This window comes from Dermacentor andersoni, chromosome 6 (assembly GCF_023375885.2).
Source record: "Dermacentor andersoni chromosome 6, qqDerAnde1_hic_scaffold, whole genome shotgun sequence".
NCBI classification, from domain to species: Eukaryota; Metazoa; Arthropoda; class Arachnida; order Ixodida; family Ixodidae; genus Dermacentor; species Dermacentor andersoni.
This window is the reverse complement of record NC_092819.1, coordinates 27,999,514-28,023,512: the sequence shown is the minus strand read 5'-3', so window position 1 is coordinate 28,023,512 and position 23,999 is coordinate 27,999,514. Positions and strand designations below refer to the sequence as shown.

General features: G+C 46.9%; 1 protein-coding gene across 3 annotated transcripts in view; it reads right to left on the bottom strand.

Moving 5' to 3' along the window:
• The window catches only part of LOC126521422 (uncharacterized), a 198,266-nt gene that overhangs the window by 1,748 nt on the left and 172,519 nt on the right, over positions 1 to 23,999 (bottom strand). For 2 of the 3 annotated variants that reach the window (XM_055066002.2, XM_055066003.2), the window contains exons 7-12: positions 17,391 to 17,501; positions 15,760 to 15,947; positions 10,564 to 10,724; positions 7,689 to 7,731; positions 5,180 to 5,366; positions 2,173 to 2,308 (exon numbers count right to left, since the gene is read on the bottom strand). In XM_055066002.2, coding sequence (XP_054921977.1) covers positions 2,173 to 2,308; positions 5,180 to 5,366; positions 7,689 to 7,731; positions 10,564 to 10,724; positions 15,760 to 15,947; positions 17,391 to 17,501 — 826 coding nt within the window. Of the gene's footprint in view, positions 1 to 2,172; positions 2,309 to 5,179; positions 5,367 to 7,688; positions 7,732 to 10,563; positions 10,725 to 15,759; positions 15,948 to 17,390; positions 17,502 to 23,999 lie in introns of those variants that run through there. The other variant, XM_055066004.2, reaches the window with a different exon arrangement.

Below are 23,999 nucleotides of genomic sequence, written 5' to 3'. Positions count from 1 at the left end.
GATTGATCACAGCACAGCGCTGAGTGATATGGCGCTCGGCCGCTTTTTGCGCGTTCCTCGAAGTGATTAGTTTCCCAGAGATGGAAAACGAACACATTTTTCATTGGCAAAATTTGTAAAAATACAGGGAAGAAACATATACGTATATAAACAACGAAATCTTAATGGCCCTAGCGTGTACCGTCTGGTCACCGTGCAACGTTCGGGTGGGGGCCGTTACGAAATTCGTTTCACTGAGCGCTTGCTTCGACGGCTTCATTTTCTTTTGTTTAGAGGGCACTTCTGTTGCAGGGAAAAAGAAAAAAACTAACCGAAGCAGGTGGAGAAATTAATAGCCGCAATCGGTTTCTTGCCGATTGGTCCGCCGATGATCGAGGCCTCCCTACTTCGCCGAGCAGGCTTAACGTCGACTGGACGTGGAGGAAATGATGAGGCTGAGGTTGGCCGCAACCCGCCCCCCGCCCCCACACCCCATTACCACTCTCCCCCCATCCCCTCCCTCCCCTCCAAAATATTTAGGATTGTCACGGACTTGAAGTCTATGTGAGTTTCTATAACGAAGTTGACGTCCATGTTCTCCCGGAGTTAACTCGATCTCACTGTGAATACCTATGCTAGCAAAAGAAATGTCCGACGCGTTCGCTTTAATTCGATCTCTAATCTACGGTGCCTTCGATGACCTCGTCGCCTACTGCTGTCGAAATATGCGGTTCTGAATTATTCGCCGATAAGTTTTCAATTTTGATATCGGTAATGTATTCTGTTTCGTTTCCTATACTAGTCAAAAGAAAGATTTAGCTCGAGATTACATCTACTTTCCCTATTGAAATAATGAAATGCTTAAAGCTTTAAATATTCAACCACTAAAGAGATTCGCACCAAATTTTCTGTATATTTAGAATAAAGACACAAATGTTGGCGAGTGTTGCGAGGATATTTCTAGTTTAGGCTGTCATAAAAAATAAACAATTTAAAAAGAAAAGAAAACAGAATGAATGAATGAATGAATTCCAGGGTTTTGCGTGCGAAAACCATAGCCGCCAAGCCAACGCGCTGGGTAAAGGGAAATGGAATGAACATGTTTACAATTTCGCAAGCAACTCTGCTTGGTGCAGAGCTGCAGCGCTAGAAGGAAAGGCATTAAGGTATCTTTCGCCACATTGCAACGTTTCGTGTGCTGAATGAAATTTTCAACAGAAGTTCATACTTGTCAGTATGCATTAGAATATTTCCTCATGTTTTTCTTGCATTTCATAGGAAAAACACTGGCTCTCATACAAAAACAGCGTCATTTCCCATAAGATTACGGGAAACATGCGGAATTAGTACAGAACAATACGTAATTATTGCATGATCTAGTCAAGCTAAAATATACACTAATATACATGTACACAAACAAGAAATATGCACAAACTTGTCAATTTCATGAAAGCAAATGAGATTAAAAATACGCGAATTCATATTTACTGAGTAGTATCAATGCAGGACAAACGAAATGAACGAACAAGAAAGATAGAGATATATGTGGACAAGAACGCCTTCAGATCGAACAATTAAATTCTATGGTTTTGCGCGCCAAAACCACGATCTGATTATGAGGCATGCCGTAGACGGGGACTACATATTAATTTCGACCACCTGATGTTCTCTAACGTGCATTCGATGCAGGCGCGTTTCCGCATCTGGCCCCCATCGAAACGCGGCCGCCGCGGCAGTGATTTGATCCTGCGATGCGTTGCGTTGCGTTTAGCAACGCAACTCCAAGGCCACTAAGCAATACGGCGGGTGCCTTCGGACCAAAGCAAGGACGCAAGCTCTTAGCACATAGTACTTATCAAAGCTGTTCAACCATACTACAGAAGTTATCCAAGGAATCTGATACTAGTTCCGAACTTTGCCTTGAATTTACACCATTAATCTTTCTATTCCTCTCGCCCCGCAGAGCGTAGCCAACCAGACGCTTTTCTTGTTGGCTACTGTTGACTACATTACGATAACATGTAACCTTTGTTGCTGGCGGCTAAAGATATGTTAAAGATAAGGCCCTAGTGAGCCACAGCCAAGCACTTTTAATGACTGGTTCCTTAGTATTTTCTTCTTTTCTCTGTACGAAAAACAAAAAGTGATAGCGAAATAACACTGAAAATAAACGATGATTTGAAGTGAACGCACCTTTTCTTCTCGTACTCGGTGTCGGCCAGGAATCGCAGATGCCGCATCAGGGGTTCAGGGGGTATCGCCTCGAACGTGTTCTTCTTGCCGGTCATGGAGCAGCTTTGCACGCGATAACCGTGAAGAAGAAACGCGCCTGCGCAGCGAAAAAGGGAGGGAAAACGAGAGAGAAACAGTGCGTCAAAGAAAAGAACAGAGAGCTGCGTGAGTATACCAATGTGGCAATTCGGGCTTCATAGTTCGTCTATGGTCAAGTTCAAGTTTTCTGAAGGGAAGCTACTAAGACAGGAGTGTTAGAACGTGAAAGCACTACAGGACAAGAGCTTCCACCCACAACTGAATGTATATGATTCCGACAGGGAGCCCACTGGGATCCAATGAGAAGGTCTTTTTTTAATTCAGACAGATATGGGGGAGTACCATTCATGCATCACACAATATTTTATCGTGCATTTTAAAAAAAATACTGGGCAAGCAAGAACGAGACATATAAGAGAGCAATAAGGACAAACAGAACGAAAACGCAACGATGTGTGGCTCGACTTCCAGAACATGCGTGGATTGAATTAATTGAATTAGAGGCCTTCGGTGCTATTGTACTGAAGACGTTGGCATAAAAGGCGCGTCTTACAGGCGCCTTCATTGACCACCCGTCCGTCCGTGATAGGATGGATGGATGGATGTTATGAGCATCCCCTTTAGAACGGGGCGGTGGGCTGCGCCACCAACCTCTTGTTATTATACTGCCTAATGTCCTACCTAGGTTAAAAAAGAAAAAAAAAGAGGAAAAACACTATGAGCTCCCACAGCCAAATTTTCTGACCGCCTATTGCGAACTTTGCTTTTGTACGTGCCCGTTTTTTGTCGTTTCCCCACTTTTCTTCCACCAGTCTTCCGATCGCCTCTTACTAATCTAATAGACCCGAGTTCACGAGCGCCCCCAGTGTAGGCGTATCGCTCCCATTTGAATGCAGTCGCACAGCCACGAAAGCCATCGACCAGCCCAGCATCAACTGTTCCCTTATTACTACAGTCGGCTTTCGTTATTTCGACATCGGTTAATTCGACTTTTCGTTTAATTCGAACGCACAGGGAAGTTCAGACAAGAACTCGTACAATGCTATGGAAGGAAAACTTGTAAAGATCGACCAGCAAAGCATGCTGCTTCGGTTAATTCGTACACCACTTGAACGCTCTCATGGCGCGCAAGGATTAGTAAACACTTGAAAATAAGTAACTCGACAGACAGCACTACTTCTTCACCAGGCGACGACGGTGAGGGCAGAAAATGCACTGCAGTGAAGATGACTACTTGCGCTATGTCCCGGGCGATGTCTCCCTTGGAAATTTTGTCCCTGCCGACGACATTGTTGAGGTCTGTTGGCCAATGGTCAATGTCGGAATGTATATTTATTAAATAAACTACTGTACTTAAGTAGTGTGTCGACGACGACAGACTACTTCAAGAAATAAAAAAAAACACTTGAATTCGTTCATTGTTTATTCCTTCAATTCGTTCGTTTGTAAATTCACCTTGTCCGATAATTCGACTGAATTGTGCAGTCCCGCAGGGGTCGAAATAACAGGAATTGGCTGTATTATTGTCACGTTGTAGTGACAGTGAAGAACAAGTTGGTGACAAAACTGTGGCTCCCGAGTCTAATACTTTATTGGGAAAACCTGTGCCGAGAAAAACGAGTAACTAGAAGCACGACTAGCGACGAGCCCAATCGCCGGTCATCAAAATCTGATATCACGGGTCACGTCAGCCTGCTGTTCGCTCGTGGTCTTATAATATAGTAGAATGTGCATTAGCGTTCGCGTCACGCACTACGTCTGATTAGACACGACTCTTTCGCCGCAGAATCCACGATAACATTATTTAAATTAAATTAAATTGTGGTGTTTTAAGTGCCGAAACCACGAACTGACTATATAAGAGGAACGCCATAGTGGGAGACTTCGGACTAATTTTGACTACTTGGGGTTCTTTACAGAGCACGCAATTCCCGGCACACGGGCGTTTCTTGCATCCGCGACAAATTATATAGTTTCGGAAACGGTTTTGCTTGGCGTTTGCCGAGGCGGCAAGTAAATCGATAACGGTGACAAACCGGCAAGAAAAAAAAAAAACAAGAAACGGTCACTGACAAAAAAAAAAAAAAAGCGTCACAATGTGCAGTCAACAGCAAAAGATTGCGGGATGCGCGAGCGCGTGGCAAAGCGACCCTCCTCCCCTTCTAGCGGTGAACCCCTGGGGTCGAGACCGACGCCTGCACGCCTGCGCGTCATTCCGAGACTGCAAGCGTGCATGTTTCCGCGCTTCTTCCTTGCGCGCCGGCGATATCCGAATGTAGCCCCGAGGTAGCCCTCTTGCGATATGCGCTGTGGCTGCTTTCACGGGCGAAACTGTGTGAAACGTGTTTAGAAGCGTGAACTTGCGGGCGCCATTGCGGCCGCTTTTTTGTCGAGAAACGAGCGCTGACGCATAGGGCCGGCCCGGTGGCGAACGCAACAAGTCATTTTTTTTTCTGCGCTGCACCTTTTCGTGGCCAATCTTGGTTGTTTGTTTCTTTTTACGAACGGTGCGTTCTACAGGAGAATAGCGTGGCAGAACACGCGCTCTATAGAAGGAGACCGGAAAGACGAAAATGGACAATCGATTTCCGTTGTATAAACGAAGTTCTGCCGTCGAAGCCGCCACGGCGCATATCGCAAGAGGGCTACCTCGCGGCTACATTTGGGTATCGCCGGCGCGCAAGGAGGAAGCACGGAAACATGCACGCTTGCAGTCTCGGAGGGACGTGCAGGCGTCGGTCTCAACCCCAGGGGTTCACCGCTAGAAGGGGAGGAGGGTCGCTGTAATTGCCATGCGCTCGCGCATCCCGCAATCTTTTGCTATTGACTGTACGTCAGATTATGTAATATTCGTGCTTCATTTAGAGCTTGTGTCACTAGTCTACAGGCAGAGCGTCCCTTTCCACCGTTATATCCTACGCGCACTTACCCACGGCGACGGGAGCGTTCCGATCCTTGTAGAAGTAGAGGCAGGCGTCCTTGAGCACGAGGAATCTCTTCTTCCAGGATTTCCACTGCTGGCTGAGCTTGCATAGGTAGCCCTGACAGTCGGGGTCTGGCAGGGAACCGCACGGCGAGTGCATGTTGCTCACCACGGTGTCCATGTACGAAGCACCCTGCGCGCGCGCCACGGGTCTCAACCCTCGGGAACGCGTGTGGGCGGCCGCAGCTAACGCCGGCGAACTCAGCGACGGCGCACGGAAACTTTGTGAACCCTACTCTTCGCTCTCAATAAAGCGCTAGTATGAAACGCAAACAATGACCGAAGTGGACTGAAACACTGAAATGTGCCGAAATAGTGGTTCGAGGTATTTGAGGACACTTCAGTTGTGCTTGAATATAAAACTGAAGTGCCCCGAAACGGTGGCTAAAAGCGTGCACGAGACAAGTTAACCCAGAAAACAGTTCAGGATTTCAAAAAGAAAAAAAAGAAGAGAAAGGAAGCGAAGAAAGAAAGGAATGGCAACACTATGTCGGCAATCCTTCGATAAACTTATTAAACAGTTGAGTGGAGTTTCTTGGAAACGTCGTTTCGCTTATCACTTTGCTAGTGCCCCTGCGTTTTGCGGGCGCAGGCGCTGTGGCCTGTGTTGTTTTGATTTTTTGAAGATTGTTAAAACAAGCTGACCGTACTGACCGTGATGTTGGTCTGGAATAAAATATAGTTTGAAGTCAGGAATTTTGCCCGATTTTCACTTTCCCGCGTACTTCTGCTCTTCTTTTTTGATATACATCACTGTGCGAGTTTTATTGCGCACTTTAACGACAGTAATAAGCTTCCTTAAGCGAACAGCCCACCAAAAAGTTCCCTTGGAAATTGTGGCTCGCATTTACGTTGCCACTCGTTTGGAACAACTGCCCCTACAGCTTTGCATGGTCAGTGATGACGTCTATTCCAGAAGCAACAAAAACCGCGCAGGCGATAACGGAACTTGATAATAGCGATGGTTACTATCTCTCCATAACAAGTAGTCATACTCCGGGTTACAGAATATATGGCGGCAGGCTAGGTCTTTTTTTCTTTTTGCCGACATCTTTATTTCAATTTATGCTGCTGTCCCTCAAGAGAACAGATATAGTGGCAATTTGGAAGCAGGAACAACATAAATAAGGTTGAAACCTTGAAGAAACGACTGCCACGATGCACTGTTCTGTAAGAACTCAACCTACGGTTAAGGACGGAACAGAACATCCCAGTACTACGGGTCTCTTACTTTAATACGCGTGGACGGACCGAGCAAGACCGTCTGAGGCTTAATCATGACATCGTATACATGTACGCCTAACACGAACATTTGAGTGCGTGCAAGACAAAGATTGATGGAACATTCCAGTGAAACCAAACGTGAGTCGTTTTCGACAAGGCACTTTTAAATGCGTCAGCATTTCTGTGCCTACTCAACGAAGAAAGTGGTCCGTTCGTCCATCCGTCCGTCACGCATGACGAGATCGCTTTCAAGATAGGGCCCGCCACAGCGAGCGGACTGTGCTGCCTCTCGCTTCAATGCGTACGAAGCGACGAGAACACAGCGCACGCGAAGCTATCAGCACTCGGCGCCCTTTGCCGCCATCGCAGATCGCTTTCAAGATAGGGGCCGCGCCATGCGTAGCCGCCGCCGAAGTACGGTTGATCGCGGTTGATAATGGTTCGCATCGACAGGAGGCAGCGTCATCGACTATGTACGACGTCCACTAAACGGGACACTGTTCAATTATGTCAAGCATTACAGCACGCATCGGCCAGTGCTCATTTTCCACGAAGCAGCGGCATCGTCCAAACGCACAATCATATAACATGAGTGAACCTTGCTCCTACTCGCCTCTTCGTCGTCTTATGCTGGTCTCAGTTGACATTTAGGTGTTGCAATCACGCGTGTCCGTTTAACGATTCTTTCGCGGTGTTTCTCGCCATTATACCAAACACAGCTGCACACGACGACGAAACAGCAGTTGATTCGTAGCAAATGCTTACGCATCGTTTAAGTAACTCCCACAGGAGATTCTGCGTGTATTTTTTTGTTTTGTTTCAGAAACGATGTGTCATTTTTGCGAAAGCGAACATCGAAGCAATGTTTTAATTTTGATAAAAGCTTCGCAAGACATCGTTCGCCCGACGGACCAGATAACGGTTCACTCGCCCGATAATTTAGACCTCGAAACATGGAACGTCTTTCTGCGTTATTAGCGTATAGCATATAGAATGATTCCCCGGACCCAAAGAATGAGGTATTCCTTGTCCGAGATAAAAGCATAACAGAGCTTCAGCTGGACGGAGGTAAGGTAATTGATGGCGCCATAGTAGAGGAGCCAAACTCCGGAGTTATCGATCATTTCAGCGGCACTGCCACGACCGAAGAGTTTTCTAGACACACCAAGTATGACGGACGAGTAGACATTTATTAGCCTGACATGATTTAAGCATTAATTTTTAGACTCACCCTTGATGCGATGCAGGCGACTTGGTTCAAGGCACTGATCCATCTGCAGAAAGAGCGCATATTGTAAAACACGGTCTGCAGAAAAAAATAAAAGTGAGAGAGGCCGAGAGAAACGTAGGACCTATATAGGGAGACCTATCTGGACCTGTATGTAGGTAGCGAGCCGGAGAGCGCAAATTAGCGGACCGGCGGCGACGTACAGTTGGTAAGTTCATAAAAATGAATGATCTTCGTAGGTGTGACCACGAACATTTTCCGAGCGTGAAGACTGATGACTAGCAATATGTAAAAAAAAAAAAGGAAAGGAAGGGCTCATAACGATTTTAATATCAAATGATATTACGTCGGGCGGGTTCCAAGCTGGATGGCGTGACCTGATTTTCATGAAATTTGGCAAACTTCCGCAATCCAGCCAGTGCATCGTGCCGAATAGATCTATGTCTTCGCTTCCTCCTTTCTGCCCTCGGACTTAGCCGAAGACTTAGAGCAAATACAACGAAAACTTCACGCTAACAAACAGGAAAAAAAAAAAGCAAGTAACACTGTTTCGAGTTTGAAGATTTTCGGTGCTGCTGTAGACCAAGAGCCAACGTAGGGTCGAGAAAGGTCTCTTAAAGGTTCATAATATATATATATATATATATATATATATATATATATATATATATATGAAACGTGAATTGAGATAGAAAAGCTTCTGTAGCTTCACGTAGCTTCCATAAAGGTCGCGCAAGGGTACACACACACAAAAAAAAGCAAGGTAAGTGTATGGAGGGCAGTGAAGTTTCACTGCGCTGGGAGGCGTAACGAAGGGAAAGCGCAGTTTTTCTTGGAATAAATGAGTTTGTGGGCTGAAACACAAACCAAAAAGAAACAAAACGAGGGAGCTCTCAGTTCCTTATTGGTTTACTTCCTCTTCCACCATGAAAAACGAGGGCGAGCCTCAAAGCAGGAAGTAAAAAAGAAGGAAATAAGGGGGGGGGGGGGGGGGGGCGGGTGTCGGAGGAACGCAAAAGCAGTAAGAAACGACCAGTGAGGGCAGCGAACATTGTAAATACAATAAATGGAAATCCTTTTCGAGGTACTCGTTCTTATTTTTTTCCCGCATACCAAGGCCGGAAATGGAGAGACAGAGATGAACTGGCTCTGGCAACAAGGGGTAAAAGGCGGAAATTGACGTAGAAGAGGGGCATCGTGAAGAGGAGAGATGGGCGCATTTGTTTTAGGCAAGGTCGGTTCGCTGTTTGAGTACCAAGACAGGAAACCAGTGGGGAAACCAGAGAGGAAACCGAAGCTAGAGTGGGTTAGTAAGGAAAGGTGGGACGCGGACTTTGGGTCACCTAAGTTCGTGCAGTGTGACCGATGCTGGGAGCCGCGTCAGACAGGAGCTAGAATCACAGCAACGGCCGATTCGTTGTCCGCCGCGAAACACTCCTGTTGGCTAAAGGCTAAAAGGAACTCAGGGGCACCGAGGAGCAACGCTCTAGACTGGTTAATCTATTCCCCGAAGAAGTTATTATTGCGTCATTTGAAGAGAAAAGAAGGCTAATTTTCAGCGGCGGAAGTAAGGGCCGGTGATTACAATTTTTAGAATTTTTAGAAGTTTTAGAATTTAGATCATTACATTAAGAATTTTAGAACCACACAGCCGCTATGCGTGTTAATGTCACATGTTCCAAACCAGGCTATCAGCCGTCTTGGCGCAGAAAAAGTAATCTAAGCTGGTCAGATTGAGTCTTCGAGACCTTTAAAATGCAGTGTAGCCCTTAATTGGTGATAAACGGTTCCCTAGATTTAAATAGACGCTTTCATAACCTATGACGTCATGGCTATAGCTGGTGCGGGAACCTCAAGGAGGCGCTGCTAGTCGTCTTTCGTTCTTGCGTCTTTTCTGTTTTATCGAGCCTTCCGGCCCTTACGGCGAGATTGGCTGTTATTACATTGCAGAAAGGTAATTTACGAATGCAGTTTAATTAATATATGTGAGGTAAGAGGCCGGAAAACAACATGGCGACACAAACACTATCTTTTTAATCGTCGTTTTCCTCTCTATTTACCCCAGTCAATGCCTCCTTTACTAGATGCCAGCCGCGTTGCTCGCTTTCCCATTGCGGCGGCGGTTCCCTTAGTTGAAGTTAGTTCAGCATAAATTCCGTGAGGCGGCGCTCGTTGCCTTTTCAACTTCCGGCGGATGTGGCAGCGGCGGCTGAATGCTCCGCCGGCGCTTTATATGCGCGGGCGTCTGTTAGCGAGCGTTATTGCGGGCCTCCGAGATGGCAAAATACGCCATGGTAATCTCAGAGGCCGCAGCACGTGATCTAGGTTGCAGACGTCCGCCACAAGCGGCGCTCGTTGCCTTTTCGCGGAGGAGAGAAAAGGGAGAGGGCCAGGAACCGAGTTTACGGACAACGCGGCTGGCATCTAGTAAAGGAGGCATTGCCCCAGTCTACTAATGGACCATCACATGTTTCCTCCTCCTCCAATATCGTTACGGGCATCTCCACCAATATGTTACGGGGAAGGCAGATGTACAGCATATATTTCCAGGCTATTTACAACGCGTTCACTTGCATACAAGTTGGAAGGCCGCGTGAATCAGGCAGCGCCTTCATCCTCCGCAGTGCCCTCAGCTTCGTCTCTGGCAGTGCACTACAACAATATTAGGTAGTGTTCCTTAAACAGAATTTCCACCCCGGAATGATTAGCGGCGTCCATTGGGCCAGCCCTTAACCCTCTGAGGCAAGCAGCAGGTTCTCCTTCCTGGTTCGTTGACGCTACCCGCAGCCTTCGCTGCACTGCACGGAATTGGTGAGACCGCACTCGACTATGCACAGAGAATGAGAGAGAGAGATGAAGAGGGAATTAAGGCACGTGCCTTCCGGCAGCCTCTTCGTCGTCGGCCGCGAAGTAGATGGCGTTGGAGTTGGATGTGGTCCCCGGCGATTTGACGACCTTGAACGCGTGCTCGGCCCCGGCCTCGACGACGCGGCCCACCGACACCGCCTCCAGCATCACGGCGCCCACCACGTCGTAGTCCTGCGTGGACGTGCACTCGTTAGGTGGTAACCACAAGCGCGCGTCTAAACGCGCCGAAGCGCGACTGCGCGCGCCTTCCAGAAGCACAATGGCGCGAGGAGAACCTGTAATGAGGGCAGAAAGGTAGCGTGGAGAGAGAGGTGCGCAAGAATAAAATCAAAATAAACCGGTTGATCTAGCTGTCTAAGATACTGGGTGAAATACACACCTGAAAGATGAGTTAGTGAATCTCGTTTTCACGACCATTTGTTGGCTCAACTGATTTTCTACGCATTTGTTGCTCATTGACAAATCACAGCAAGCTGTTAGGATTGACCTCGGTGGCTCAATGATTATGACATTATACCGCTAGAGCACGAGGTCGTTGGTTCGATTCGTGACCGCAAAGGCCAGATCGCGAGTCCGATAGGATCGCGCGCGGAAGGCGAAAAAGGCTCTTGTACTTAAATAGGTGTCCACTAAAGAACCACAGATTTAGGTAAATGAACCCCGAGCCTCAAACCACGGGGTTCCTCAATACCGGTGTGCTGCTTTAAAACGTTAAACCCCATAGTTTGATTTGAATGGAGTGCGGACATTGGCATTTAGCAGTGGCAAATTCACTATTACTTCTGAGATATGACAACAGTTTCTTAGTTGTCTTCATGACGCACTTTCAAATGCGTTTTGCAAGAATTCCATTGACATAGTGGTCATTAAATAAACGAATAAATGGTTTGCTATAATTAACCTGTGCTGATTGTCTTATTGATAAGAACACGGAAAATGCTAAAGGCTTCCCCAAGAAGTCACTAAGAAGATCTAGTTGGCTTCGCGCGCACAGAGGACTTCGCTTTTCTTCAAAACTTGCTCCGTGTTTCCTGGGGCAACCGAAAAACGCATTTGTGTTAAAATCACGGGACGCGCCCTACGGTACTTCTGGAAACACACGTACTGCCGTTTCTCTTCTTTTGCGCAAGCAAAGCGCCACGGTGAGGCGCGCAGGCGAGCAGTAAACCTCTAGAACAGGCTTACGTAGTTGTCGTATTAGCTGAGGCCGAGGAACTGGGCAGGTGGGCTACGGATGCGCTATTACTGCCTCGTAGATTGTGGCCACGTGATCGTGTACTGGTTTCAGCTGCGTGTGCATCTCGACCCGAGAGCTGGAGTGTCACTTAGAGACTGTTGATCAATTCGTTCCAGGTTTTTTACACATTGTGCACGATCTAAAGGTCAAGCAAAGTACAAAACAGAACAAGCGCGTGGTCCGGGAATCGGCCAGTGTCACGCTACCTGCAACGTAACGGCAGCGCGGTAGCGGCTGCTTCTTTCTCGTTTTGCACTTCGCAGTGCTCGATTCGCTCAAGCTACAGAGTCCCGAATCTGCTCTCGTATTTACTACGGATCATTAGCATAACCGCTAAATGAGCTCGTTAGTGGCGCCTAGGGATGCCATGTATTGAACGGCTTGTCCCATCGGCGAGAACGACGAGGAGGGTCAGCAAGCGTGAAAGTGAGCCGCACTGAACAGAAAACAAGCAAAATAAAGAAAACAAGAACAATGGGTGCAGCACAGATGACACTTTTCTATAGCTGTCGATGAACACACGCACGGAAGCGTAAGCGATCTGTGAAGCATTTTCAGCACTGGCGACCAGCCAGCTGGTTTCAACGAGTCCGGAAGCAGGGAGTTACTTCTTAGCCAGCTCTTACATACTGACCCGTTATACAAGCTACAAGGGCGCTGTTTTATCGTCACATAGTGTGCTGCACTTCCGGTGAGGACGTGCTAGCTCGATTAGCGTTTGCCGCTAACATTTTCGTCACTTGACACCGTCTGGCTCAATCGGGCACGCTCTCATTCGTGGTAACACGTCAGGCTCCAAGTGCGGAAGTGACGGCGTTGAAATACAAATACGCATACGCACCGCACTTGAGAACTCAATGAAGAAGCGCACCCCGCATTGAGGAGTTGAATAGTGCAAGCCTCAGAACATCGCTGATGTCATACACTCTACACTCTAAAAACAGTTGCACCCTTTGAGTCTTATCTTGCCACACAACGATAACCGTCATCTGTCTTGTCCGCATTTCCTTTCTTTAACTCTGCGAGCCCGGTTCTTCCAAGTTAGGAACGACACGCGACACGACACATATGACGATTATTGTACCGTGGCAAATATACACCACAAAGGGTGCAACTGTTTTTAGAGTGATCTCGTATTTACTACGGATCATTAGCATAACCTAGCTGGTTTCAACGAGTCCAGAAGCAGGGAGTTACTTCTTAGCCAGCTCTTACATACTGACCCGTTATACAAGCTACAAGGGCGCTGTTTTATCGTCACATAGTGTGCTGCACTTCCGGTGAGGACGTGCTAGCTCGATTAGCGTTTGCCTGAACATAAAGGGTGTAAACTTTTCTTAAAGTTTACACCCTTTGGAGTGTATATTTGCCACACAACGATAATCGTCATCTGTCTTGCCCACATTTCCTTTCTTGAAAACGCTGCGATCGTTACTTTCCTGTCAGGAATGCTATGTCATACTGATAACGCGCGTGTCGTTCCTAACTTGGAAGTACCGGGCTCGCAGCGTTAAAGAAAGGAAATGCGGACAAGACAGATGACGATTATTGACGACACGCGACACGACGCATATGACGATTATTGTGTGGCAGATATACACCCCAGAGGGTGCAACTGTTTTTAGAGTGTGTAAGAAAAGGTTACACCCTTTGAGTCGTATCTTGCCACACAACAATAAACGTCATGTGTCTTGTGCGCATTTCCTTTCTTTAACGCTACGAGCCCCGTACTTCCCAGCAACGAACGACATGCGCGTTATCAGCATGATATAGCGTTCCCGACAGGAAAGTAGCGGGCGCGGCGTTTTAAGAAAGGAAACGAAAGCAAGGCAGTTGACGATTATTGTCGCGTGGCAGATATACAACCCAAAGGGTGCAAACTTTTTTTTGGGGTGTAGCGAGAGAGTGTTCAAAACACGCAGGCGAATATTATTACGGCGAGAAACAATTTAAATAAAACAGGAATTGAATCAATCCAAAGCGGGCTTAGAGCGCACATCGAAGTTTCCTTGGCCTGTCCCGTCTTCAGCCGCGACCTCCTGCTGACCCTATAGTATACGTGCACCTGTGCGAGCCGCAGGTCGAGATACTTACGAGAACACTGACTCGCTGCACACTCATTTCACAGGCGAGAGCGTCAATGAATGACGAAGGGTGTGAGCGGACATGGACATGAACGGTAGTGAGTGCTGGTTCACGTAAGTACCAACGAATGTCAGCGACAGTGACGGAGTATATGAACGTGAGTGACTCAGCGAAATCGAGTTAGTGGACGTGAGTATGTGTGTCGGAGAGCGGGAGTAGACGCGAGCATTAGCGTGAGGAAGTGCCGGTAGAGAGAGAGGAGAGAAAGAAAGGTAGGGAGGTTGAGTAGACTTTATTCAGTCTGCTTCCCTAAGTGGGACTAATGAACGCGAGCGTGTTTTGCTGAGTATAAGTGGGTGCAAGTACGGGAACGTGAGCGTGTGCCGGCTGGCGTCCGTGTGCATGAGTGTCAATGAGTGCATCAGCCGCGAAAATATTGGTGAGTCAGTATCCGCTTATAGTGCGTATCTATAGCACTGCGAAACACCTTCCAATAGTTTTTTCCGCATTGTGCATTATCAGAGGACTGAAGTTTGTTCCGTGCCGCGAAGAGGATACTTTATCAGAATGCGCGTTGACGGCTAAACAGCAGATAGAGGAGTGATTGTTAGTTGCCGCATTCTATTTGATAACCCGTGACAGGGCTGTAAGTGGCCGCCACTGTCGCTGCCATACCATATTGCCGTACTCGTAACGACGATTTTTATATTTCGTTCGTTTTGCCTTTCGGTAGTGGCTCGGACGAAGCCGGCGCGTCGGCGTTATTACCGGCATCTGCTACTAAGTACGACGGATGGTAAGAAAACTCATAAAAAATAACCTGATGGTTTCCAAATGTGGTACTGATTTATGCTGGCGCAAAATTATCCGAATAATCTGTCCGGTTTTGAAGTTATCCGTCGCATTCCTGTCAGCCTGCGCCCACCGCACGCTACAATGCGACCTGTTTCAGTTAGTAGGACAGGCGGAGGAATATCTGGTAGAGATCGAAAGGTTATCCGGACCGTGTTGAGCCATGGGATTTACATTGAATGACCGCCTACTAGTGTGCTTATTGCTATTGTTGCCATTTCGGTGCCGTCTCGCTCTCTGGGCATTAGTTGGTTGCAATAAACTGTTAGATTGATAATTTTTTATTCTTGCTGCCGTCTTGCGTCTGTTCACGTTCGCTACATGTTTACAATACCAAAAAAAAAAAGAAAGACAAATCAACGTTCTTGGCGACTTCTTTTGCCAGGCCAGAGAAACATAATGACGTTAATCATGATGACGCCATCTGCGACAGATGGCCATAAAAGCTACCGAAATTGTACAGATTGATTCACTGATCGATCAATTGATCGATTCGCTTGCGGGGTTCAACCTCTTAGAGCAACACTCGGAGCGTGAGAGACTACGTTATTGAAGGAGTCCGTATCAAGGCTGACCACCAGGGGTTCTTTATCGAGCACCTAAATTTAAGCAGACGACTGCTGTTGCTGTTCGCCCCCATATAAACGCGGCCGCGTGGCCTTAAAAAAATTAAATTATGGGGCTTTACGTGCCAAAACCACTTTCCGATTATGAGGCACGCCGTGGTTCAGGACTCCGGAAATTTCGACCACCTGAGGTTCTTTAACGTGCACCTAAATCTAAGTACACGGGTGTTTTCGCATTTCGCCCCCATCGAAATGCGGCCGCCGTGGCCGGGATTCGATCCCGCGACGTTGTGCTCAGCAGTCCAACACTACGCGTGGCCTTGATCAAACCCGCAAGCTCGGAAGTATAACGGAGTTACACTGTCATATATGCCACTGCCGCGACGTGCCATTGACGTCACGCCGCGCAAACAAGCGAGAAAGAAACGCGCGAGCAAAACGCGCGCTCAGAGGAGAGGCGACTCACGCGTTCGTTCTTGTACCAGTAGAGGCGGTTGTCGGGCTTGAGCACGAACCAGCGCCGGCACCAGCGTTTGGAGCGTCCCCCGCTGCTGAGCCGCTGCAGGTAGCCCCACATGATGGGCGGGTGCTCCTTCACCTTGGGCGTGAGCACGTGGCACGTGCGCGCAAGCTCCATCACCAGCACCTCGGTGCCTGCGCAGCCCCGGACGACCACCCTGCGCTCAGCTCTCTCTCGCGTTATACTCCGCTCGGCACAACGTAGGTAAATATGAAACAGAGAACGATCACAGGCAGACAAGCGCCACCTGTTTAATGACGGTTCCGGGCGCACAAGATAGAAGACTTGAGCACGTACAGTCAACCACGAAAGTTCACGGACCACGGGATCTCAGAAAACGTTCGATTAACGAGCAGCCTTTAACAGTAGTCAGCAGTAAAACCGAACGTCACAGTTGTTCACATATACTGGCAGAGGCTGTAAATGCGAATACCAGGCTGCGCTGTGAGGCTGTGCAGATATTTAGCTTTTCCCGAGATTTCGCGTGACGTAAAATTTTGTGGTTGACTGCACGCAGTACGCACCATGGTAACAACGTGAGATCAGCTTTACCTTTAAAAAAAAAGGACATTTTTGGACAATACAGTGTGGTATAGCGTCCCTAACGCCCAATCAGATGCTCTCTTTCGTATATGAAGTGCTTTGATTAGCTGCCTAGAAGTGTGGTCTACGCTTTTGCCGAGAATCATAACTTGCGCAAAGCGAAGCTTGCGTAATCAAGCTTTAACGTGCACAAGACGATGCGCAGCGTGCTTTTCTCCTAAGCTAATCACGTAATGTCTCAAGGCACTCGCTCAGCCCCTACGCTCAGATCTCTCGTCTCACCGCTGACAATTTTTTTTTCGGATTTTCGATATCATACGAATATTCGCAACAACTCAATTATATTGCCGGCCGCGCGGGAGCAGCTAGTCGCGATCGCTTGTATCACTACTTGTTGCTGAGATAGTCCATGCGTTTATCGGCGTTCAAGACGCCAAATATAAAGGGGAAATAATTGACAGGCGAGCTTTCTGTCGAGAATAACAGTACTTCGCATTTGCCTATGCGCTGTGCTTCCTGCATGAGTGAACCAAGCCTATCCAACATCTGCACATTCGGCAGACGCAAAAACGCCTTGGAACGAGAATTGGAACGGAATTGGAACAACAACAACAACAACAACAACAATGCCTCTGAGTTAACGGTGGTTTGACGCTGCATAATAATACACAGGATGGGGGGACCAGATTGTATATAACACCAAGTTTTTGAAATAACAAGGTTCAATATATACGCGATTGTATTATAATCGCTCGCTAATCTATTTTTTTTTATCGTTTATTGCGACATAACTGCAAAGATCCAACACGTAAAAGTAAAAGAAGTTCAATAAATGTACTTGCATATAATTATTCGATATTCGAGAGACCCGTATTCCACTCGTAATTGCTTCGTGCTCGATTCATATTCGAAAATTTTGATGTTTGCACGCCCCTACGCTGACAGAATTTCCGAGAATCTTTTATCTGAAGAATTGCGGCTGACTTCCTTTTCCCTCTTTCTTTAGTTGGGTGTGCTGGTGGGTACGCGCTTACCTGCGTGAGCTATCCGAACCACCTCGGTGTGACTCGCCTCCAGCACGCTGATGCCGTTTATGCTGATGATGATGTCTCCCACCTCCAAGCCGCATGACTGTGCCGGCGTTCCTGAAAGGAGAAGATGGAAACACACATTCGTCAAAATGAACACTAGATGGGACTATCAAGTTAAGCCATGGCACATCGTGCTCTAGATTTAACGTCCAGATTTTAAAATAAATTTGCCGCAAGCAGAGGTTTCCTGTGACAGACAAGACAAAAAAGGAAAGGACAAAGAAGTGAAAAAAAAAACGATCGGCAGATTTTGCGCATATGTATTTCTTTTACTTTGCGTTTGTCGTCTTCAAATAAGGATTTCCTTTAGCTACCTCTTGCCGCCCGATTCTTGGCCTATCCCCCTTAGTGGGTGCGAGCCATGACAGCGGTTCATCATCATCATCATCATCATCATCATCATCATATGTGTGTGAATCGGCGCCTTTCTTTGATGCTTACTGAGACATCTTCACTTCTTCTTCCCTTCCATGTAGTTCAGCGCCCTGTATCTCAATGCACGCTCCGGTGATTTTTGTTCACTTGAGTTTTCTCCACATTGGGCTGCTTCTGTTGCCGCCTTGTCGACTTCTCGCCTCTTGTTCCGTTGTCTAATGGGGCCCACTTGCTCAGTGGCACATACCCATCCTAGGGGATTGGCCAAGGAGGGAGGAGGAGTAGATCTTAATGGAGAGAAAGGAGGAGAGGTCGGCCTGGAGAGCGTGTCTCTAGCCTGCTACTCCTCACTGGGGAATGGGGAAGTGGGAAATACAGGGAAAGGTAGGTGGCGGATGATTGTGATATGGTACAATGAGATACTATATACACGTTGTCCAATATGCGGATGCGCACTGGAGACGCAATACACTAAGAGTAATCTTGTCCATACAAAAAGTAATCTTGCTACAAAAAGTTTTTGCGCAAACACATTTCGCACTGACTACACGTCTCACAGCTTCTATAGGCGATCATCTAAACCAGTCTCACTTAAAAAGTTCGAAAGTGCTTTTATGGCACGTTGGGCACAGTCAACACTCCTCCACGCGCCCAAAAGCTTTTCTTCTGAAAAGGGGCGGGAGCCCAAGCCAAGAATGTTCACGCACCCAGTGACACGGGCCCAGTTGGACACACCTAGAGTACAAAGGTGTCTATTCGGGCACATATACACTGCGGCACACATCGAGCGGCCCAAGTGGTTGTATACTCGGCAAGACAGCACTCAGGAGCGAAAACCCACGTGAAGTTTGTAGAAGAGGAAAATAAAGCTTTGCTTGAAAACAGAGAAGAAAAATGAAAGAAAGACCGCGCACTGAAAGTCACCTCAGGTTTTTTTCGTATCGACTACGCGTGACGTCACAAAGTCTGACAGTGCCTGCTCGGGGCTAGACTACTGCTGATGAACAGGAAATGATTATAATGTAAAGCTGAAATTAACAGGGTTACTGTTCTTTTACAGGTTTATTGCTCAAGAAGGCACATCTACGAATAAACGACATTTCGTGAAATTCATAATATAACCATGATGCCACTACTATAGCGTTGTTGAGGCACAAAACTCGGGAATGCACGTAAACGAAGAAATGTAGAAGCAGGAAAACGTACAAAAGCTTTATTAATTGTCGCTTTTCAAAGGCGGTATTTAGAGAAGCATATGATTTGTCGAATCTCTAAATTCTCCAGCGTTGAGGGCGCGTGGTGTACACGAGTTCATCCATTTCGTGAACACGATTCTCGTAATGATGACTACATTCTTTTAAGGTGCAGGCGCCGCATTCCTGCGGGTGTGTGTGGGTCCTGCTTCTTTTCCTTCATTTTAGTTTTTAAGTCGACGGCGATGCGTGAGTAATGCGGTCTAGAGCCTGTGCCCGCGGCACGACTTCGCAGTAACGAGCTCGTTTAGAAACCTGCCCTTTCTCGAGGAGTACAGCGTCACTGTCGGTGTTGCTGGTACTGACAGTGATTGACGTAGCACCGCCCTCTACAAGACACGACACAACAGCGAGACGGCTCCTGGAAAAGATACGACTAACAAGAGAGGTGCTTTCGAAGCCACTTAGAGGAAGCTTTAGCTCGGTGGCCAACCGCTATTTCCCTACTCGAATACACTATAAAATACAGAAATGTTTTTATGACACAACCGCTGGACCGATTTGAATGAAGTTTGTTGCATTGAGAGAGAAAGTTAAATACTGCCGACAATATGAAGCGTTTTACTGATTTAGGGCATGCCGTTTTTTTTACAGAAATTGCCTAGAGTCGGCACCATTAAAAGACATAGACGCACTAAGTTTACAAATCCGTGACAATCCGTGACTCCGCACCAAACACAAGCATCGCAGTTCTGTAAAATGCGCTGGTTACAGCACCTAAAGCGGACAATGTTGAAATATAGGTTTACTACTTACGTGACCTTGTTACAATGTTTACAGAGATTTTGCAAAAGTCGTGCCCAAGAATTAGTAGTATAATTTAGGAGGGTGAACGCAGAAATCTTGTGCGCTTTAGATGTAATAGGTGCAATCTACAGAACTGAGATATCGTTTTTCATTGCTGATTTACATAGCTGTAAAAATGATATTTTGTGGGTTTTTCTTAAGTTAACAATGTTCAACAATACTTATTAAAAAGTGACGCTATAAATAGAAAATCTGCCTCTTACAATCACTAAATCTTAACTTTTTCTTTTGAATGCAACAGCACTCATAAAATTCGGTCATGCGGTTGACGATAAAAAATAATTTCTCCGTTCCTATATGTATTTAGACGGGAGCCCCCGAGCTAAAGCTTCCTTTTAAAAGTGCAGCGTGGGCACGTTGAAGCGGATTCGTGGCAACTTGATCAAAAGGTAGGGGATATATTATTTTACTCCAATGAAATCGCAAAGTCGCAGTAACAGCCTGCTGCATTTAGCAAAAGGTACCCGCGGTATTTTAAGCTCTTCTTAAAACGGCTGCACGGCACTTTAAATTACAGGCGCGCTGCGCTGTCATTCTGTTTGCGCAAGGTAGTCAAACAGAACGGCCGCAGTAAGTTCCGGGCTGAGTGAATCATAGGGCATACTTTGTACGGAGGAAAAAAAAAAGCCTGATCAGTGCGATGCCGGGTGAAAAAAAATTGTCGCAAGAATGTAAAAAAGAGAGAACAAAAAAATACAAGAAGCTAGCAAAATGTGCGATACCGAGCGGTCGAATTTAAGTGCAGTACTGTTGTATGCGTAGGTAAGTAAGCAAGCATTGTTTCCCGTATATAAGAAAATTTCGCAAGAGATGTGTTCAATTCAACAGAACATATATGCGCACGACCTGGCTTCCTATTGGCAAGAACGTCGTATCGAAACAGCTTATACGGTACAGCCGGCCACGGGAGATTACGAAACAAGGACTTCCGAGAAAGATAACATTCCCGTGAACCGTGTACATATATAGGCTCGAATCAAAAGTTTTATTGCGCAGTAGCCTTCTGGACCGGCACAGTCATCCATTAAATTAGAAGCGCCATGGCTCAATAGAGCAAACATTCACATTCGTGGACGAAATATCGTGCCCCGTAATCTTCGGCGCCCGGCTTTACCATTAAAAACCTAACGTACCAAAGTTACGCAGATCGGCGGTCATTCATCTGCATGTAGATGGCTGGGCGTCAACGTACGGTTACTGGAAGCAGCACGGCAGAGCAGCGCCGGCGGCGCCAACGGCATATCGCAATAAATCGAAACGTCTTAGCTATATCCCAACCCGAAATGACACGCTGGGAGTTTCGATGACGCGATTATATCTGGTATGACCTGTATGCACGAGCAGCCCGAGATAAACGCATAGGTGATGCCCGATCGGAGACGTTAGCTTTTTAGGTTTTCGTATGTTAAGCAAGCGTTATTTTAAGCGAAGTTACTATTTAAGAACCCGTTCCGATTTCGCGTTTCAAGCGCACGTCGGGAGCGTGGATACGCGCGTTCAGCAACCGCTGGACGGAATTGAATGAAATTCGCCGGGCATGAAATTACCAACAACTTTTAACGACATTCAGGTAGGTCTTTGATGTACAGGCTCTCAAATGTAAAAAGAAATACCCTAAAACGCCAAGTGATAAAGTAACTTAAGCACCAAGCTTAAGGTTTCGCAACTTACCAGGGACAGATATGGTAATCTAGTAAAGACTAACCGTTAAAGCGTCTAAAGCGGACGAATGTATTATTTTTGCAGCCTAAGTGCAGCCGTTACATATTTCTTATTAGTTTTGCAATATTACTATTCAATAATCATTCAGGCATACCGGAGCGATGTATTGCCGGATAATTTTGTCGACTTGAGACCTCCTTATAGATGCAGTTTACACAATAGTGATAGCGATAGCTGCTATTATAGCCGTGCCACTGGTGTTGAAAAGTTGATGACTCAATTTATCAAACAATACGACCCTTGTGATGTCAGAAAATAAAGAAAAAAAAAAAGACGGTTAAAGAACATCGCGTGTTGTTTTGCGCCGGTGCATGCGTCGTCAGCCCAGTGCGTCGTCAGCCCAACAATGCCGTCCCAAGTAGCCCCTACGCAAGCCTTAATCACAGTAAGGAGGTGGGGGCCCGTACACTCTGTCTCACAAACTCCGAGCAGTGCAGTGAATTATAGGGCTCGTGTCAGCCAATGAGTGACGAGAGCTGGCTGCCTGTTCCACAGAAAGGAGGAGGAGGGCTCGCCCATTGTCCGATAGCAATCTTTTCGTGAAGATTCCAGTTATTCGGTGTCCAGCAATCAACGACATAAAGTGGAGGAGCCCTTCTTCCGGTCCTAACGTGAAAAACTGAGAACTCGTGGTGTCTTCAGCGCCAAGTAGAACACAAAATAAGAGCCCCGACATTCGGCACCACACACAGCCGAAATTATGAAAACCACGTCCAAATAAATAGTTGCAAACAGCCCTCAACAAAACTCACGCGTACGCAGATACCAAGACCAAGAATGAATGTGAAGCAGACACCAATGCTATTCACATGCCTTCCAGAAGGTCAACTTTTCCTTAGCAATCAGGGCAACCGATACAATCATTTGAGATAAGCTTATTTCTTGATCTCACGTAACCTTACTGCTATGCCGCAACAAGACGCCTGCGTTGTTAAACGATGGAAAGCGGCACCTATAGCTTCACACGATGATCAGCCAAGTGTCTTCTGGAAGACTTTCTCGATAATGTTGTTAGCGTGCTTCCATAACCCAAGATTTCTGGCCGGCTGACTAGACATACAGCTATCGTTACACTGTGCGCAGCTGGTGAGATGTGGCATGGCTATGCGCGCGCAGACAAGGCATTCTTTATAAGATCCTATCGCAGTCCACGCGCTGGTCAACAGCAATGTATTATTGCCAGCGCAAGCAACATTCCCCCACCACTCTGCTTTCTTTTTCTTTCCCTCTTGCCAGTATTTCTCCAACCCTGGTCGAAATGTGCGCGACAATTAATGATCAGGCGGCTGTTCAAAAGTCAGCTCCAATCGGCAAAGAGAGAGGAGGGAAGACCTATGGTAGCCCGCTCACGTATCGAGCCAAGCCGGATCTTAGGGGTGGCCAAAAGGAGAGAGAGAAAGAAAAAAAAATAGCGACAACAGCTCGGGTGTCGTAATGGGTCCGTCCGTTCATAAGAGGCGTCGTTGGCAGTCTCTGTGCAACGATCGATGGGGGCGCGGAAGGGGGGGGGGGTGATGGAGGGGTGGTCGTTTTGTTCGGCCGCTGAGCGGACCAAAATTGGCCCGGAGTATCTATCCTTCCCGGCGTCTCGTCCGGCGCGAGAGTTGTCCTTGGCCGGCGGCAGGCCCATCAGAAATCGATTTCTTCCTCCCGGATTTGTGCGAGTTTTGATGCCTTCCTGTTTAACCATTTGATCGGCAAATGCAGACTCCCGCTTTTTCAATTCGAGTATACGCGCACATTATGGCACCGACACATCAGCGCGCGAGTGCGTGCCAGAGTGCGCAAAGCACGCGAGCGCGGGAAGCCCGCGAGTTGTTGCTGTGTGCACGTGAATGCACAGACGCCTGAGCGCACACGTAAACTACACATAATAATTGTCACTTTCATTTTCATCTTTATTTCAGTCAGCCGAAGTACATAGAGACTGGCGCAAAGGCTCAGAAAAGCTCAGAAAGCCTCAGAAAGCCTGAAGTAGCGCCTCTGCTCCAACCCCCTTTTCTTTACTTACACACCTCTCAACACTGAATAAAACGAAACAAAATTTACGCAGATACCAGGGAAAAAAATGGCGAATAGATACTAGAAGTAAACCATTGAGACGCAAAAATATATACAAATGGTTTACGCATGAAAACACCATGGAAATGAAAATAACTGCATACACAACTTCGGACTGCAAAGAAAAAGAAAGCGATACAAACGCGACATATGTATGAATCAAGAAGCAGTGAACATATTGTGAAGTTAGCTTTGGGTTGTTAATAAATATGCTTGCATATTTAAAAATGCCAATAGAGGCACTTTAACCAGTTACCTTGATTACCGAAGTGTGTTGGTTTAGGAAGTGTGGAATTTAATATGCTAATTTCTGCGCGACGTTGGTGGCAGAAGT